General features: G+C 46.5%; 1 protein-coding gene across 1 annotated transcript in view; it reads right to left on the reverse strand.

Annotated features, from left to right (window-relative positions):
- The window catches only part of tbx19 (T-box transcription factor 19), a gene marked incomplete at its 5' end in the record, with an annotated part of 56,977 nt that overhangs the window by 1,230 nt on the left and 35,747 nt on the right, over positions 1 to 20,000 (reverse strand). The window contains 2 exons of the mRNA XM_084322428.1: positions 782 to 911; positions 4,541 to 4,708. Of these exons, the coding sequence (XP_084178554.1) occupies positions 782 to 911; positions 4,541 to 4,708 (298 nt within the window). The remainder of the gene's footprint in view (positions 1 to 781; positions 912 to 4,540; positions 4,709 to 20,000) is intronic.

The following is a 20,000-nucleotide window of genomic DNA, read 5'->3' on the forward strand; positions in this document are numbered from 1 at the left end:
CACTTTTTTCTCCTCTTTTTCTATTTTTCTCCCATCCCAATTCCACTGTGCCAATTCTCCCCTCCCCTGTCTTGAACGTTGCTCGCATATGCCCCCCACTGGCCGGTTGTAGGGAGGATAGAAGCCTTGCATCACGTGTCCCCTCCGATACACGAGGAGGCAGCCTGTCACATCTTTTCACCTGCCAGCGCGGACTCTCAGTGGCGAGGTGTAACGTGTTGGAGGCTCACACTACCCCCGCTACTTCCTGTCTCTGCTGTGCAGGCGTCCCCAACCGACCTGTAGGAGTCGTTGTCCACAACGTCCAGATTACCACCCATCGACTTCCACCCTAACTCTGCCAATTAAGTTAGTATGACGGCTGGCCCAAGCCGGAGGCAACGAGTCGAACCCGGTGTCTCTTGCGTTGGTGACGAGCGCAATGTCCGCTGCGCCACCCAGCCGCCGGTCTCTGAGAATGTTAAAACAGATGTACTCGTGTACTATGTACTCGTAAACTGCTAATAACAACATCAACGTTCATACCATGTGAAATTACTTGAACTGTGGGTTGAAAGATCACACCCGAGTTTGCGACTAGGAACTCCCGAGTTTGCGACTAGGAACTCCCGAGTTGATGACTAGGAACTCCCGAGTTGATGACTAGGAACTCCCGAGTTGACGCACTGTTTTATTAGATTTTTCCCAGTAGGAAGTCAGAGTTTCTGACCTCCGAGTTATAATCAAATGCAGCATTCCAGTTAATAGACTGGTTGATAAAATGTCAAATTTGAATGTTTACCTGGAGTTGGGAGGAGGAGCGGGGGGCGAGCTGTTGTCCAGCTGGTGGGAGGTGGAGGGTCGAGGAGGAGAGGAGGAGCTCCACCCGTCTGGACTTCCTGAGAAGACCTGGAGGCCCTCGGAGAGAGAGACTGGGAGGAGGAGAGGCGAGGAGGAGAGGGGGAGGAGAGGAGGAGAGGGGATGGTTAGACTTGAAAAACAAGCTACCAAGAGTTGAACTACAGCAACGCTCCCCTCAGGAGAAATATAGTTTGGTTAAAGGCTCCTCAGGAGAAATATAGTTTGGTTAAAGGTTCCTCAGGAGAAATATAGTTTGGTTAAGGCTCCCCCTCAGGAGAAATATAGTTTGGTTAAAGGTTCCTCAGGAGAAATATAGTTTGGTTAAGGCTCCCCCTCAGGAGAAATATAGTTTGGTTAAAGGTTCCTCAGGAGAAATATAGTTTGGTTAAAGGTTCCTCAGGAGAAATATAGTTTGGTTAAAGGTTCCTCAGGAGAAATATAGTTTGGTTAAAGGCTCCTCAGGAGAAATATAGTTTGGTTAAAGGTTCCTCAGGAGAAATATAGTTTGGTTAAAGGTTCCTCAGGAGAAATATAGTTTGGTTAAAGGTTCCTCAGGAGAAATATAGTTTGGTTAAAGGTTCCTCAGGAGAAATATAGTTTGGTTAAAGGCCCCTCAGGAGAAATATAGTTTGGTTAAAGGCCCCTCAGGAGAAATATAGTTTGGTTAAAGGCCCCTCAGGAGAAATATAGTTTGGTTAAAGGTTCCTCATGAGAAATATAGTTTGGTTAAAGGCCCCTCAGGAGAAATAGTCTGGTTAAAGGCCCCTCAGGAGAAATATAGTTTGGTTAAAGGTTCCTCAGGAGAAATATAGTTTGGTTAAAGGTTCCTCAGGAGAAATATAGTCTGGTTAAAGGTTCCTCAGGAGAAATTTAGTCTGGTTAAAGGCTCATCAGGAGAAATATAGTTTGGTTAAAGGTTCCTCAGGAGAAATTTAGTCTGGTTAAAGGCCCCTCAGGAGAAATATAGTTTGGTTAAAGGCCCCTCAGGAGAAATATAGTTTGGTTAAAGGTTCCTCAGGAGAAATATAGTTTGGTTAAAGGCCCCTCAGGAGAAATATAGTCTGGTTAAAGGCCCCTCAGGAGAAATATAGTTTGGTTAAAGGTTCCTCAGGAGAAATATAGTTTGGTTAAGGCTCCCCCTCAGGAGAAATATAGTTTGGTTAAAGGTTCCTCAGGAGAAATATAGTTTGGTTAAAGGTTCCTCAGGAGAAATATAGTCTGGTTAAAGGTTCCTCAGGAGAAATTTAGTCTGGTTAAAGGCTCCTCAGGAGAAATATAGTTTGGTTAAAGGTTCCTCAGGAGAAATATAGTTTGGTTAAAGGTTCCTCAGGAGAAATATAGTTTGGTTAAAGGTTCCTCAGGAGAAATATAGTTTGGTTAAAGGTTCCTCAGGAGAAATATAGTCTGGTTAAAGGCCCCTCAGGAGAAATATAGTTTGGTTAAAGGTCCCTCAGGAGAAATATAGTTTGGTTAAAGGTTCCTCAGGAGAAATATAGTCTGGTTAAAGGCCCCTCAGGAGAAATATAGTTTGGTTAAAGGTCCCTCAGGAGAAATATAGTTTGGTTAAAGGCCCGCTCTTGCAGAGAGGTGTAATAAACATTGGTATTTGTTTATTTTCAAAGCTCTTGTTGGTAAGAAACCCACTCACATTACAACAATGTTGGATTAGAATTCTGGATTCTATCAAACTCACTCAATACAAGCTTAAGGTTCCCTGAGCGTGTTCTAATTTAGGAGAAACTGTCTTCTCTGTTAATGCTCCATACTCTTGGAACGCCCTTCAAAGTTTGATACTCTTCTAACCTTTGGACAATTTATAGCTTTGATTAATAACCATTGTACGTCATTTTGTAATTGCTTTTAATTAATTAATTAATTCATTGAGGAGACCTGAAATTCGCTCAGCTGCAGAAGAGTTTAGGAGAATACCTGAATACCCACAGGACTTGGAGAACTTTGTGATTGTGGACGTTGCTTTACTTTACTTTGCAGCGTCAGCTGCAACAATGGTGACTGTGAGTACCTAATAACCTAATAACTTTTCATAAGTGATGCCGCTGTGTGTGTGTGTGTGTGTGTGTGTGTGTGTGTGTGTGTGTGTGTGTGTGTGTGTGTGTGTGTGTGTGTGGGGAGCCATACTGTATATTCTGCCGTGTCATATCATACTGTACTGCTTGTGTTTGATGGGCCGAGCCACAGGCTACTGTATACATGTATGTTCTGCCATGTCAGCAATATCTTGCAAGACGCTGAGAAACGCTCCGACGGCGACATCAGGCCATATCTCTATCTATCTCTCTCTCTCTCTGATTCATAATCAAACCAGACCTCCTGCAGGCAACCACTGTGTGTGTGTGTGTATATATATTTGTGTTGTGTGTGTGTGTAATATTCAGAAAGAGAGGGAGAAAGAGAGCGAGGGAGGGAGAAATATATTATATATATTATTTGGCTTAAATATGAAAAAAATTCTACAGTCCCCTCCCCATCATATGTATATACTCTGTCAGGATCTATGGGTAACAGTACTGTATATTTGAATATCGTATATGTCACAAATGTAACAGTACTAAATACCTGATTGATTGATTGATTGAAAAGTTTATTAACAGATTGCAGAATGGGTACAGTACAGTACAGCTCAATACATACAATTGTTAAGGGGATGCAGACCAGAGAAAGACTTTCGTCTTGTTTACATCAGGGTCCCCCATCAGGGTCCCCCCTGTATGTCATGTATGTCCCTATGCCATAAATGTCATGTATGTTGTGTATGTCCCTATGCCATAAATGTCATGATGTCTTGTATGTCATAAATGTCACTATGAATTGAAAATGGGGGACCCTGATGTAAACAAGACAAACGTCTTTCTCTGGTCTGCATCCCCTTAACAATTGTGTGTAGGTTTAGGTTTAATTTATTTGTTCAAGGGTGACAGTGTACATTAATAAAACATTTTACAACTGTAAATGCACCCAATTTTAGCCAAAAGGCTATTTTCCATTGGCAGTCCCCCTGCCAGAAGGTACAGGCTAAAATCCTGTGTGAAAAAAGGGTTAGCAATAAAAACAGAATAAAATCAAGATAAATAACATTAGAATAAAAACACAACAAAAGCACATAGACATACGATAGGGATACAGGTCACAATACAGTCATGGACACAAGGACAGAGCACATCATGACATATTAAGAGACCCAGACATAGACAGACGCACCATATCCACACACAGACACCTCAGTGTTGACAGTGCTGGTTTTCAATGAGCCATTCCCTAACCCTGCACTTGAATGAATGGTATGATGTGGACACTCTAATTGTTTGAGGAATTGAGTTCCATTGGTGGGATGCTCTGTATGAAAAGACGGCCTGGCTAAATACACTTTTTTTTAAAGGGATTGTACAGTCCCCCCTTGCTGCACCTCTAGTGTTCCTGGTTGAGGCAGACTTGAGGTTGATGAAACCGGACAAAGGAGGAGGAGCCAATCCACACTTTATTTTAAAAACTAGACAGACATTTTGATATAGGTTTTTGATATAGGTTTTCCCAATTGAGTAGATTATATTTTACGGTGTATTGAGCCGTACTGTATTGTACCCATTCTGCAATCTGTTAAATAAAGTTTTCATTCATTCATTCATTCATTCATTCATTCATTCATTCATTCATTCATTCATTCACACACAGTGAAGCCTACCTGCTGAGTGTGGGTGGGGTGTCAGGTAGGGGGTGGGGTAGGGGGTGTGTCTGGGTGGGTAGTGGTGTTTGTAACCATGGGGATGTGATGTCAGAGGGCCATAGGGGAAAGACCCGCCCCCTCCAGCAGAGGAACAAAGAGACTCCGGGCCGGAGAGGAACCAACCACCTGAGAGGAAGAACACACACACACACACACACACACACACACACACACACACACACGCACACACGCACACACGCACACACACACAGTACACACACACACACACACACACACACACACACACACACAGTACACACAGTGCACACACACACACAGTACACATTTTTGAATACTTTATTTGGTTACACAAATTATATTACATAAACAGGGAATCAAATGTATCAGGGCCAAGAAGCACTGAACACAGGACCTCCTTCTCCACCAAGCTGCCAATAATAGCTGATATAAACACACGCACACATAATATAATATGTAGGCCCACAAACATACACACACACAAACACACACGCAGTACACACACACTTATTTGTAAATACATGTTGTAGTCAAGTTAGACCGCGCTCACAAGTTCTCACACTGGGTGCTGTAATCCCATAAAGTTCAGTATATCAAAGCAGGGTAGCCGGACCAGCACTCACAGGTTCAATGTTTTTTAATGGCAGCCTGAATAAAAAGCAGACATGTTTCGGACAATGTCCTTCTTCAGTGGTATGGCTAGCACTGGAAATACATTCAAGGTGATGGTTAAATACACCTGGCAGGTAATTGACACGGCAGGAAATGACATCACAACACAGGTGTGCCTGTGCAATATGACCAAATGAATGACCTATCAAAATAGAGTCCAATCATAATTTATACATATATATAGATATATCTATATCTAACACCAATCTATATTATAAACAATACAATACAAAACAAAACAAAACTAAATTACCAGAAACTTGATAACATATAACATGCCCATTAATTTATAGGGCTGATTGAGCCACTTTACGTAATTAATTAATTAATTAGTTTCAAATTATCCATTGGGCATCTTTGTGAAGCATGCCTCTAGTTTGGCAACAAACAACAACTTTAATCAGACCAGAAATAACAATGTAGGAGTAAGGAGGTTAAAGGAAACAGGTTAACACGTTCTCTTCATTCATTCCTCTAGGTTCGATGCAATTGAACAGGTGGATATAATAACATTCACGTTGCAACAGCAGCTTGTGTCTGTCTCCACCTCGTGCTGGCCTGAGTACTAACTCTAGTCCCATATATTTGAGATCGTTGACGGTATGTTTACACTTAGAGAAATGTCGAGCTACCGACGACTTGACATCTGAATTTCTCACAGCACATTTGTGTTCACTTATTCTTTTTTTTTTAAACTTACATTTTTTATTAACAGTTATTTAGACAGACAGCACTTACAAAAAATAAATAATAAAAAATGAAGAAACTAGCATCACAATAAAAACAAAAAGAAAAAACAGTGCACATAAATATTTACATGGGTATCACATGGTTAGTTGTCTGGTTCCCCTACTGTTGTTTTCTAGGTATTTGATATAAAGGTTGATTGTGTATCTCCCTTAAACAGGCATAAACAGGTAATTCCTACTCAAGGACGATAAATGCTGACTAAGGTTTGTATGTGTGATCTGGGTCCAGAGACCCTCCTTGAGCTTCTTTCTTCCCTTCTCCTTCGTCCTTTCTTTTTTTTTTCTCTTGTTTATTAACTTTCACTTTGCCTTTTGGTTCACCCATACACAAACCACCTCATCCCTGAATATTTAATATCACACCGTTAAACAGACATAAATAATAAGGAATAAAAGCATTCAGCACTTGTAATATCCAAAAAACAAAATAGAAAATATTAACTAAAGTACAGGTGTGTGACATGGGTTCATAGACCCTGCTTGAACATCTTTCCTCCTTTACCCTTCGCTCTCTTGTGTTGCATTTGGTTCTTCCTCTGTGATGTCGTTCTCGTTCCTTTTATAATCCTCCCACTTTCCCCATCTTTCCCCAAATTTCTCTTCCTGTAACCTCAGCATGTGTGTTATCCTTTCCATATCCTGTATTTCTTCCACTATTCCTACCCATTTTGCTATTGTCGGTGGGTCTTCCTTGTACCACAGTCTCGTTATTGCTTTTCTGGCCGCTATCAACATTATCTTTATTAAATATTTGTCCCCCCCTTGTATTCCCTCGTGTGTCAGGTCTCCTAAGTAAAGCACCAGTCCTGTTTGTGGTAGCCCGTATCCTAATATTCTGATCATTGCTTCCCCTATCTCCTCCCAATAGCCCTTCAGCTTCTGACATCCCCAGAATATGTGCGTGTGATTTGCCCCCTCCTTCCCACACATCCTCCAGCATGCTTTTTGTGTTGGTGCATATTTTCCCTTCAGCTCTGGGGTTATAAAGAATCTGATTATGTTTTTCCATCCAAATTCTTTCCATATTCTCGATCCTGTTGTTGAATGTTGTACCTCACATATGTTCCCCCATTCCTTCCCTGTTATTCCTATCTCTAGTTCTCTCTCCCATTTCTCCCTTATATAATCGGTTGTGTGTCCCTTGCTGGTCATTATAGCCCGGTATATTGCTGATATTACTCTTCCTTGTCCCCCTTCGTATGCCCATACTATCATCTTTATTATTCCATTCTGTTCCTCGTCTTTGGCCCCCCTTATTTCTTTGTTGTAGTAGTCTCTAACCTGTAGATATCTGAAGTGGTCCCTGTTTTCTAGTCCAAATTTCTCCTTTAATTTTTGTAGTGTCTGCATTTCTCCCTTCTCTATCATTTTGCATATTGCTGTTGCCCCCCCCCCTCTCCCACCTTCTGAATCCATGGTCTAACCTCCCTGGTTTGAATCTCTTGTCATGTGCTACCCATCTCAGGACCCCTGACTGCTTCTCCAATTTGTGTGTTTTTACTACTCTGTTCCATATGGTCAAGGTGCATTTGGTGATTGGATCTAATAGTCCCTCTTTTTCTTTAAATAGTTCCCTATCCCCCACCAGAGCTTGTACCTTGTATCCCTCCCCTTCTTTTTCAATGTCTTTCCATCTTGCCTCATATCTGTCGTTACACCAGCACGTCACTGCTCTCAGTTGTGCTGCATAGTAATAATCTTGTAGGCTGGGTACTGCCATCCCTCCCTCTTCCTTTGGTAGTTGTTGTGAAGGATCAGATTAAACCGAATATATATATTTATTTATGGATATATATTTAATAGTATTTGTATATCGTTTGATATCCCTTGTATATTCTTTGTACATATACACTGAATATCCCTTTAGTCTACTACAGCCCATAATAGTTCATTCTCTCATTGGACAAGAACCTGGCGCCAGCAGACAAGCCCCTTGAGTCAAGTTCAATAGTGCCGACGAACATGTCCCAACTAGCCCCGGTTCCGCGTAGGAATACGGCTACCGAAATACGAATGGTACTATTTGTTCACCGTGCATATAAATATGGCGCAAGTAAAGTAGAACTTTCTTTTAGTCCATTAGTCCTTTACCCTCCAACCTAGTAACAGACGTGAAGCCTCACCCACGACCCACGTGTGGTGCAGTATGGCCTATTTGGCCCCAGAATAGGCATTGAGACCTCGTGTAAATTCATAGCTGAATTGTCATAGTTTGGCACTGTACCGTCGAGTGGGACGTATTTCTATTAAGTTAATAATAGTCTATTATGTATGGTGCATCGTTCGGTTAGAGTTCTAAAGTGAGCAGCACCCCCATCGTTTCCTCGCGTTATCTAGAGTCTTAACCAGGCTGGGCAGACCACGCGTGGTGCTTTCATCCGAGGAGTTCTGGGCGAGGACGAGTGGACCTGCACATTGGATTACCTACCCGGACGACTGCTGAGCCTATACGGCATGGAATATCTATTTGCTTTGGTGCTTTGATTTGTGGAGCGGATAACAGCCAACGCCGGTGAGTGTTGGAATTACCCCCGAGAGGAGCCCAGGTGAGACGGCGCTCAACCCAGACCGAGGCCGCCTCGCTTCTCCTTCGTTGTGGACCTACAGCCTACAGCTACCGTCTACCAGAGGGCCCAAGTGTATTCATCTGTGGATCAAGATCCTGCGGGCACTGTGTTCTGTACCTGAATTCTCCCCAGGAATCGTTGGCCAGATGGGATGCAGCTGACGGCTCTCCAAACCCCCCCCCCCCCTTACTGACTTACAACCAGCAGGACCCCTTTAGTATCCCGCTATAATCCTTAAGTACCATCGCTATAGTTCCCTAAAGAACCAGGTTGTATACTTGCTTCCTGCGTAACCAGAGATTGGACATTCAGTGTTGATTTGCCTACGAATACTCATTTGCCTTACAAGTGCATTCAAATCATAAATGTAATTAAGTGAATGTTGTATATACCTTTTGCTTTATTAAACCTTCGACTGTTATATTTGTGTGGACCTGATTTCATATGTGGGAAAGTGTTCATCATACTTAGATATCGTGTACTGTATGGCCAGAAGTTAAAGTACATCAAGCGGTAGTGGTTTAATGATACCATACTTATCAATACAGTCAGGGAATTGTACCCCTCAGATACAATTGGTCCTTCGAGCCGGAGGGTAACTAGTGTAATATTAATATAGTGTTATTAATATTGAAATGGCCTATGATGAACACTCCACGAAACGGTCCTCCTAACGTAGAACGCCCGCGGCGCAGACGACAGACACCTCAGTACTTAGAGGATTACGCTGTCAGTCAACTACCTAGCCTTCTACAGACGGTAAACGCGGTAAAAGTAGAAAGTAAAATTATGTCTGACCTTAACGACCAGGTTACCCCCCGACCACAGAGGCCCTAGTGGGTTCTAATGTAACTGACCAAGCTCACGGTGGGGACCAGGAGGGAACAGACATGCCTTTACCCCCCGCCAATACCGAAGAAGTAGTCCCCGACCAGCTCCGGGAGGAAGACAACCCTCCAGAGGTGGAACCCTGTACGGAACAAGATGAGGAGAGCGCCGAGGAGATAGAGCTCCAGGACTCCCCAACGAGTACAGCCAGGAGCGGCTCACCTCAACAAGCGTCTTCCCCCAGCGAGGCGGAGAGGATGCTGTCACAGGCGTTCCTCGTCAGCCTGACAGCCTCTACCGAACGCGATCGACTCCAGGGTGAACGCGATCGACTTCAGGGTGAACGCGATCGACTCCAAACACAGCAACGGAGCGAAGAAGAGCACATACGCCTGGAGATGAGACGCCTTCAGACGGAAGAGAATATGGCAAGAGAGCGGTCCGACACCAAGCGCGCCGCTGACGGTGCCCAAAGAGAAGCAGAGCGCGACATCGCTCTCATCCAGCGCGAAGCCGAGCGCGACAGACTACAGGGCGAGCGCGACAGACTACAAGCGCAGCTAATGGAGCAGCTGATCACCAAGGCAACACCCTCTCCCTCCGCCAGGGGTTCAAGGGCCTCGTCGAGACAACAGTCAAGGGCAGCATCCCCTAACCGACCAAGCGACCCTGAACTTGACCGCCAGAGAGAGCCTATACCCCCTGCAGACCCCCTTCCCCGACCGGTCCAAGCGAGACCCAGCTACAAGGAAGGAGCAGCATACACTGCGGAGAGGCTAAATAAACGACTACAGGATCTAGAGGACCTGACAGAAGAAGAAGAGGGAGAGGAGGAGAACCAACCCGACGACAGCATAGTACTCCACCGGACCAGGAGGTCCAGTACAGCCCAGGCTATACCCCTGCGGCGCTGCGCTACAGACCCCCGACTCTATTCACGGGTGAGCATGACGCACGACCAGCCCCGAGGAACAGCACCTGGACCAGCGGGCCATGGTACCCTGCCGGTACCAGCCCACAGAGAGGCGCAAGAGGAGACTCGCCTAGGAGGCCTCTCTCCCAACGCTCACCGATGTGCCAGCCATCCACGGCGTCATACATTGGCACACCGACGTTTCCAGACTTCACCCATGAGAATCGAGCACAGTACACGGAGCTCCGGATGTGCTTAGAGACAATGATGGTGGATGTCGTTGACGAACGCCACAAGTATGCAATATTACTGAAGCACCTGAAAGTACCCCGAGCGCACAATATAGCGCTAGCCTATGCCACCTCTACGACCCCATACACCGCGGCTCTAGCAGCGCTGGACCAGAGATATGGACGTATATGGGATTACGTAATCCAAGAGATAAGGCATATTGACCGCCTACCCCCAGCAACAGACAATCGCTCACTAGACGACCTGTCTATAAAAGTGCAGTCCCTGGTAGGGATGCTGGGAGCGCAACGAGAAAAGGGTATGCACGAGCTATACGCCAACTCTAACGTCGAGAGGATTTTAGAGAAGCTGCCGCACGCCAGACAAGAGCGCTTTAGGCGGCAAAGAGACCACCGTGATCCTAACGGTCCCGAACCATCCCTCCTCGATTTAGCCGACTTCCTGACGAGAGAAGTCAGCAGCCTACGCTTGGATACATTCGTGCGGAGCACACCAAGCTCCAGAGAGGGACCTAGGAGAGTAAACGATGGAAGAAGATCAGTGACTGTCATGCACCAATCAGAATCAGTACCGAGCAGTAAGAACCACAGTACCCCCTCGAGAAAAGAGAAGTGGAAGATGGTGTGCCCGTACTGCGAGAAGGAACACTGGCTGTCACAATGTGACCTGTTCAAGAAGATGAATGCAGAAGAAGTGAGTCAATGGATAAAGTCCAACAGGCGCTGTTACCGATGTGCGCGCAGTCACATGGCAGTCGAGTGCCGCCTAAAGAAGAGGTGCAGTCGGTGTGACGGAGCCCACCTAGATGTCCTACACGACAGTAACAGAAGAAAGCCTGCACCTGTACCATCGAGCAGCACAAAGGCAAGTGTCATGTACATTGACCCCGCCAGCAGCGGCGGCGCCCAGGTGCTCTTAAAGGTAGTCCGTGTAACATTGAGCCACCAAGATAAAGTCATGGACACTTACGCCGTCCTTGATGACGGGTCAGAGAAGACCCTTCTCCTCGCATCCGCTGCGGCCCAGCTGGGACTGCGGGGGAGCGAAAACCAGATGACGATTCGGACAATAAGAAGAGATTTAAAGACGATAAAAGGCGAGAATGTCTCCTTCACTATCGCAGCAAGCGGGCAGCCAGAGAGACGGTATAGGATTACAAATGCTTTCACCAGCCAAGAAATAGGACTATCACAGTACACCTACCCCATCGCCAAACTGATGGATAAATATGTGCACCTGCGTCAACTACCTATCCCGCTCATAGACGGCGCCACCCCGACCCTGCTGATAGGCTCCGACCATGCAGACCTCATAGTCCCGATAGACCGGGTCCATACAGGACCCAGAGGCTGTCCTGCAGCAGTCGAGACCCGCCTAGGATGGACACTACAAGGCCCCCTCGCTAAATCTCTCAACCGAACAGCAGCCACTAGCTGCCTCCACTCCAGAGTGACAGAAGAAGACACCACTCTCCTGCAGCATGTCGAGAGGCTATGGACACTAGAGACAATGCCCTTTAAGAACGAAAAGAAAGACATTCGTTCTAAAGAAGACATTTACGCCATAAACCTCCTCGAGCAAGGGACAAAGAAAGTCACAGTCAGCGGAGTGATGAGATACGCAACTCCACTCCTGAGGCGAGAGGGAATGCCCACCTTTCACGCCACGAAAGAAGCTACGGAGCGGTATCTATTGAACACAGAGCGGCGCCTAGCCAAAGACCCCGCTCAAGAGAGTGTGTACCACGCTGAGATTGAGAAGCTAATCACAGCGAGACACGTAATGAAGATTGACATTAAAGAGGCCGATCAGACGACCGAATCATGGTACGTGCCGCACCACAAGGTCCACCACAACGGCAAGGATCGCATTGTGTTTAACTGCAGCTACCAGATCGGATCCCAGAATCTGAATAAAGAGCTCTTGCCCGGCCCCACACTCGGCCCCTCTCTACTAGGCGTGCTACTACGCTTCCGCCAGGACAAGGTGGCTATCAGCGGGGATATCAAAGGGATGTTCCTGCAGGTGAGACTAGTGGAGGAGGATAAGCCCCTACTGCGGTTCCTATGGAGAGAGAGGATCGGAGATGAGCACCCAGCCATCTACCAATGGGAAGTCCTCCCCTTCGGAACCACATGCAGCCCGTGCTGTGCTACATTTGCACTGCAGAAACATGTCGCAGAGGAACCAGCAGCAGATGAAGAGGTCCGACACAGTGTGAAGAACAGTTTCTACGTGGACAACTGTTTACAAAGCGTTTCGACCCAAGAAGAAGCCGAGGCTCTCCTACTCAAGCTACGCGCCTCCCTGATCAAAGGCGGCTTTGATCTCAGGCAGTGGGCCAGCAGCGACCCGCAAGTATTGCGCAGCCTCTCCCCTGCGGACAAGGCAGCCAGTAGCGAGACCTGGATGGCGACCATCCCAGGAGAAGCCCAAGAAATGACACTAGGACTAGTCTGGCGCTTCAAAACAGACTCGCTCCACTATAGACACAAACCCCTGACCACGGAGCAGGGAAGGTCGACGGCGATACCGACCACCAGACGGAGTGTGTACAGAACACTCGCCAGACAATATGACCCGTTGGGATGTATTCTACCTTACACCACCAGGGCAAAGATGATTGTACGAGCAGTATGGGACAAGGACCAGGGCTGGGACGACCCAATACCCGCACACCTTGCCTCCACATGGAGAGAGTGGGAGACGGAACTCCGCTCACTCCCAGGCGTCAACATACGCCGCAGCTACTTCCCACCCACAGTGAGGCCAGAGACATGCAAGATGGATCTACACGTCTTCAGCGACGCCTCCGAAGTAGCCTATGGATCTGTGGCCTACTTGCGTGCCCAAGAGAAGGGAGGAGAGATACACACCGCTTTCATCCTGGCTCGCTCAAGAATAGCCCCACGAAAGCAACAATCTATCCCGCGTCTAGAGCTCTGCGCAGCCCTAGCAGGAGCGCATCTAGCCACGTTAATCCAACGTGAACTCACCATCCCGGTGCAAAGAACAATCTTGTGGTCAGACTCTACGACAGTACTCACATGGATCAAGTCTGATTCATGCAGATACAAGGTCTTCGTGGGAGTCAGAGTCACAGAGATTCAAGAGTTAACAGAAGCAGCAAGCTGGCGGTATGTGGACACCAAACACAACCCAGCTGACGTCATCACCCGGGGAATGTCCCTAGATGACCTCACCCGTCACAACATCTACAGTGACGGACCAGAGTTCCTCAAGCTCCCGGAAGAAGAGTGGCCTACGCCCACCCCACGGGAAGCGAGTAAAGAGGAGGCTGAAAACAAGAAACCTATGTTCTGTGGATTGAGCACAGTCGCCTCCACAGACCCCAACATAGATGATTGCCTCACCCTACAGAGTGCGCAGCTAAAGACATTCCTGTGGCACCACCCAGAGATTCAGCCCACCACTGACATTTCAGCAGCTGACTACGAAGAAGCAGAACTTCTTCTACTACAACGAGCCCAGAGAGACTCGTTCCCCGATGAGCTAGACTGTCTACAGGGAGGAAAGCCCGTCCCATCAGACAGCAGACTGCTCCACCTGGCACCCGAGAGTGACGCCCATAATCTCATCAGAGTGGGTGGTCGTCTGCGGAGAGCCCCCGACCTACCGGATGACGTTAAGTACCCGATAGTCTTGAACAGCCGACACAAGGTCACAGAGCTGATCATAAAGAAATACGACGAGGATGTGCACCACGCAGGGGCAGAGAGAGTCTTCGCGGAGATCAGACGTCGCTATTGGATACTTCAAGGGAGAGAAGCAGTGCAACGCTTCCAGCGAACCTGTCTAGACTGCCGAAAGTGGCGCGCGCAGCCCAGCATACCCCGGATGGCTGACCTACCTCCCTGTCGCCTCCGACTCGGCGACAAGCCCTTTCACTCCACCGGTATGGACTGTTTTGGCCCGTTGTATATAAAGAAAGGAAGAGGAACCGAGAAGCGGTGGGGTATTGTATTCAAATGCATGACCACCAGAGCGATACATATCGAACTCCTTCCAACCATGAGCACAGACTCATTCCTTATGGCCTTCCGAAGATTCACATCGCGGAAAGGAAAACCGTCTACATTGTTGTCTGATCACGGGACAAACTTCAAAGGCGGAGAAAGAGAGCTGAGAGAGAGCTTCCAAGCTATGGGCCCAGAACTTAAGACCCACCTCGCTCCATCCCAGATTGACTTCCAGTTTAATCCCCCGAACGCACCCCACTTCGGTGGAACCTGGGAACGAGAAGTACGTTCTATAAAGACAGCCCTGTACGCCGTGCTTGGGGCCCAGACTGTGGCGGAAGAAGTCCTAATGACAGTCCTCACGGAGATCGAGGGAGTATTGAACTCCAAGCCCCTCGGTTACGTCTCAAGTGATGTAGCAGATGTCGACCCAGTCACCCCCAACACACTCTTGATGGGGCGGCTGGACCCCGCGCTACCCCAGACAATGTACAGGCCTGAAGAAGCGAACGGCCGAAGAATGTGGAGGTACAGTCAAGTACTGGCTGACAAGTTTTGGAATAGCTTCCTACTCCACTATCTACCGTCTCTACAGACCCGCCAGAAGTGGGCAAAAGAGAGAGACAATTTGACAGAAGGAACAGTCGTCATGATTATCGACCAGTCACTACCCAGAGCTATGTGGCCGGCTGGCCGCGTAAGCAAAGTGATCACCGGTGCCGATGGCAAGGTCCGAGCAGCTGAAGTGCTCGTCCAAGGGCGGACTTACACACGACCCGTGGCGAGGCTAATAGAACTGCCAAGACTCCCAGACACTATCGATGACGACCATGACCCCACGACTTTGTGAGTTGACTGACCCTTACAGCGGACCTTGAGTGGTAGACAGTGCGGTTAATCTGTCTCTGCTTAGCTAATTAGGTGGGACTAATTAGGGGGCGGCTGTTGTGAAGGATCAGATTAAACCGAATATATATATTTATTTATGGATATATATTTAATAGTATTTGTATATCGTTTGATATCCCTTGTATATTCTTTGTACATATACACTGAATATCCCTTTAGTCTACTACAGCCCATAATAGTTCATTCTCTCATTGGACAAGAACCTGGCGCCAGCAGACAAGCCCCTTGAGTCAAGTTCAATAGTGCCGACGAACATGTCCCAACTAGCCCCGGTTCCGCGTAGGAATACGGCTACCGAAATACGGCTACCGAAATACGAATGGTACTATTTGTTCACCGTGCATATAAATATGGCGCAAGTAAAGTAGAACTTTCTTTTAGTCCATTAGTCCTTTACCCTCCAACCTAGTAACAGACGTGAAGCCTCACCCACGACCCACGTGTGGTGCAGTATGGCCTATTTGGCCCCAGAATAGGCATTGAGACCTCGTGTAAATTCATAGCTGAATTGTCATAGTTTGGCACTGTACCGTCGAGTGGGACGTATTTCTATTAAGTTAATAATAGTCTATTATGTATGGTGCATCGTTCGGTTAGAGTTCTAAAGTGAGCAGCACCCCCATCGTTTCCTCGCGTTATCTAGAGTCTTAACCAGGCTGGGCAGACCACGCGTGGTGCTTTCATCCGAGGAGTTCTGGGCGAGGACGAGTGGACCTGCACATTGGATTACCTACCCGGACGACTGCTGAGCCTATACGGCATAGAATATCTATTTGCTTTGGTGCTTTGATTTGTGGAGCGGATAACAGCCAACGCCGGTGAGTGTTGGAATTACCCCCGAGAGGAGCCCAGGTGAGACGGCGCTCAACCCAGACCGAGGCCGCCTCGCTTCTCCTTCGTTGTGGACCTACAGCCTACAGCTACCGTCTACAAGAGGGACCAAGTGTATTCATCTGTGGATCAAGATCCTGCGGGCACTGTGTTCTGTACCTGAATTCTCCCCAGGAATCGTTGGCCAGATGGGATGCAGCTGACGGCTCTCCAAACACCCCCCCCTTACTGACTTACAACCAGCAGGACCCCTTTAGTATCCCGCTATAATCCTTAAGTACCATCGCTATAGTTCCCTAAAGAACCAGGTTGTATACTTGCTTCCTGCGTAACCAGAGATTGGACATTCAGTGTTGATTTGCCTACGAATACTAATTTGCCTTACAAGTGCATTCAAATCATAAATGTAATTAAGTGAATGTTGTATATACCTTTTGCTATATTAAACCTTCGACTGTTATATTTGTGTGGACCTGATTTCATATGTGGGAAAGTGTTCATCATACTTAGATATCGTGTACTGTATGGCCAGAAGTTAAAGTACATCAAGCGGTAGTGGTTTAATGATACCATACTTATCAATACAGTCAGGGAATTGTACCCCTCAGATACAGTAGTTGTAGTGTTTTATATCTGACCCGTGGTCTTCTCCCCGCCCATATGAACCTCGATATCAGTCTGTCCCACTCCCTGAATTGATTCTGTGGTATTTGTATCGGTAGTGACTGGAATAGGTACAGTAACCTTGATAGTATGTTCATTTTAATGACCTCTATTCTTGAATTGAAGTCCAAGGGCATTACTGTCCATCTCTCTAGGTCTCTCTTTATGTTCTGATTTATCTGTGTATAATTCGCCTCAAACAGTTTCTCCACCCCTCTCGTGATGTTCACCCCTAATTATTTAATCTTGTCCATGTCCCATCTTATCCCGTACTGTTCTCTAATTTCCGTCGTTGGAGAATAGTTCCATGCTAAGGTCTGTGTCTTTGTCACGTTTAGTTTGTATCCTGAGTAGTGGCCATATTCCTTCAGTAGATCCATCAGTGCCGGGAAGCTCTTTTCTGGTTGCCTCATGTATACTATCACGTCGTCTGCAAATAGGCCTAGTTTATATTCCGTTCCCTTTATCCTTACTCCCTTGATGTCCTCGGTCTGTCTGATCAGTTGTGCCAGTGGTTCTATGAAAACGGCGAAGAGCGTCGGTGAGAGACAACATCCCTGTCTGGTAGCCCTCTCTAATCTGATTCTATCCGTCAAGCTGCCATTCACCTTAACCCTCGCTGTCGGTTCTTGATATAGTGCCTTGATCATCTTCATCGCCCTCTCGTTCAGTCCGAACCTCATCAATGTTTTATATAAAAATGTCCAGCTCACACTGTCGAACGCTTTTTCTGCATCTAGGCTAATCAGTACCGCGCTACCCCCTTGTTTTTGTATCTCCTCTACTATGTGTAATGTCTTTCTCACGTTGTCCTGTGTCTGTCTCCCTTTAATAAATCCAGTTTGATCTTCATCTATAATGTCTGGCATAAACGTCTCAAATCTTTTTGGTATTATCGATGTATACATCTTGTAATCTACGTTGAGTATGGACACAGGTCTGAAACTACTACATAATTCCCTATCCTTCCCTTCCTTCGGTATCGTGGTGATTATGGCTTCCTTCCACGAGGGGGGCATTTTCCCCTCTTCCATCGTGTGTCTGAACGCCGCCCCTAACATGGGTGCTAATTCAGTTCTAAATGTCTTGTAGAATTCCGATGGGAATCCGTCGCTCCCCGGAGACTTGTTGTTTTTAGCTCTACTAATTGCATCTTCCAGTTCTTGTTCCGTAATTATTTTATTTAATTCTTCATTCTGTTCTTTCCCTATCGATGGTAACTCTAGCTTCTCCAGATATGTTTCTATTTCCTCTTACATTTACATTTACATTTAGTCATTTAGCTGACGCTTTTATCCAAAGCGACTTACAAGTTCTGTACGACAAGACAGCAAGAAGGGTACAACTCTTCTCCCGCTGCTTTTGGCTGTGTGTATAATTTCTCATAGTATTCTCTAAATGTCCTCTCTATTTCAGCTGGGTCCCTCAATATTTCATTAGTCTTTGTATCCCTTATTGTGTGTATCGTGTTCAACTTCTGTTGCGTTCTAATTCTCCTAGCCAACAGTCTGGTCGCTTTTGGTCCCCCTTCATAGTACGTTTGTTTCATGAACCTCGCTTTCTTTTCTATTTCCGTCAATAATTCCCTATTTATCCTGGCCTTTACTTCTTTGATTTCTCCGAGCGTTTCCTGTTCTTTTGATATCTGGTGTCTCCCCTCTAGCTTCTTCAGCTTCCCTATCAGATTGTGATATGTCTCCGTTCTGGCCTTCTTCAGCATTGCTGTTTTTTCCATCAATTTCCCCCTTATCACTACCTTCAGTGTGTCCCATAGAATGTTCGGGTCTACCGCCCCGTTGTCATTTTCTTCCTTATATCTGGCTATCTCCTCCTTGATCTGACTCACCACCCCTTTGTTATTTAATATTCCTACATTTAGTCTCCAAATCGTGTTCCTCCGTCTCCCTTCTAGATCTACTGTCAGATATATGGCACTGTGATCCGATATGTCCGCTACTCCTATACTGCTCTCCCGTGCCCTGTAACTGTCCCCCGTCGTCATCAAAAAGTAGTCTATTCTCGCATATGTCACGTGTGGGTGTGAGTAATGTGTGTATTCCCTGTCCATGGCGTGCATCTCCCTCCAAACGTCTGTAATTCCCATTTCCGTCATCTGAATATTCATATATCTACTGATGGGCGCCCGTCCTTTTCTAGTACTCGTGGTGTCTAGGTCGTGATTCAGTACTACGTTAAAATCTCCCGTACATATCAATATCCCTTCTAGTTCCAACACTATCATGTCAAAAATGGTCTCATATAAATCCCTCTCACTCTCTGGGGGTGCATAAACATTTACTAACGTAACCATTTGGCCCTCCATTTTCCCCTTCACCAGAACAAACCTTCCCTCCTTGTCTCTTACTTCCTTGATCAATTCAAATTTGACTGTGTTTTTGATTAACGTGATTACTCCTCTCCTCGGGTTTTGTTCAAAGGAACTATAGTATGCATTTTCATATCCAAATCTCTTCAGTTTCTCATGACCCTGTGCTACCAAATGTGTCTCCTGCAGAAAAATCACTTCCATCTCACTTTTTTTACATTTCAACATCACTTTGCCCCTTTTTATCGCATTATTCATTCCATTAACGTTTAACGACATCATTTTTATACCTTTAACCCTTGTCATCTTTCTTCTTCTTTCGTCTGTCAGTCCCCCCCATGTCACACTCATTCCCCCCTCCGGTTGGAGCCTCCGCTCTCTTCACCGAATACATATAGTGCTTAACATAAATAAAAAACATAAACTTTACATAAAGTGCTCCCAAGGCGTTCGGGGGGTCCCTGTGTCCCCCCCTGTCCCCTGCTGGTGGGTGAGGGGTAATTGCCCTCCTAACGAGGGGCCCCCTCCTGACGGCTTGAGGGTTTGAAACCCTTGCCCCCAATCGCTCGTCATATTTGTCCAGCTTTCTTACTGTTTTTTTTTTTTGCTTTCGAGCTCCTGGTCAAAAGCGCTCTGTCCTTCCTTTTGATCAAAGACCCTCTTTTCTTGGTCCCTCTCAATGTGACTCATATGTTTCATTGTCCCTCCTTCCTCCCATATCCGTGTGCGGTGTCTCCCGTGTACCCCTT

This window comes from Notolepis coatsorum (assembly GCF_963971535.1).
Source record: "Notolepis coatsorum genome assembly, chromosome: 1".
NCBI classification, from domain to species: domain Eukaryota; kingdom Metazoa; phylum Chordata; class Actinopteri; order Aulopiformes; family Paralepididae; genus Notolepis; species Notolepis coatsorum.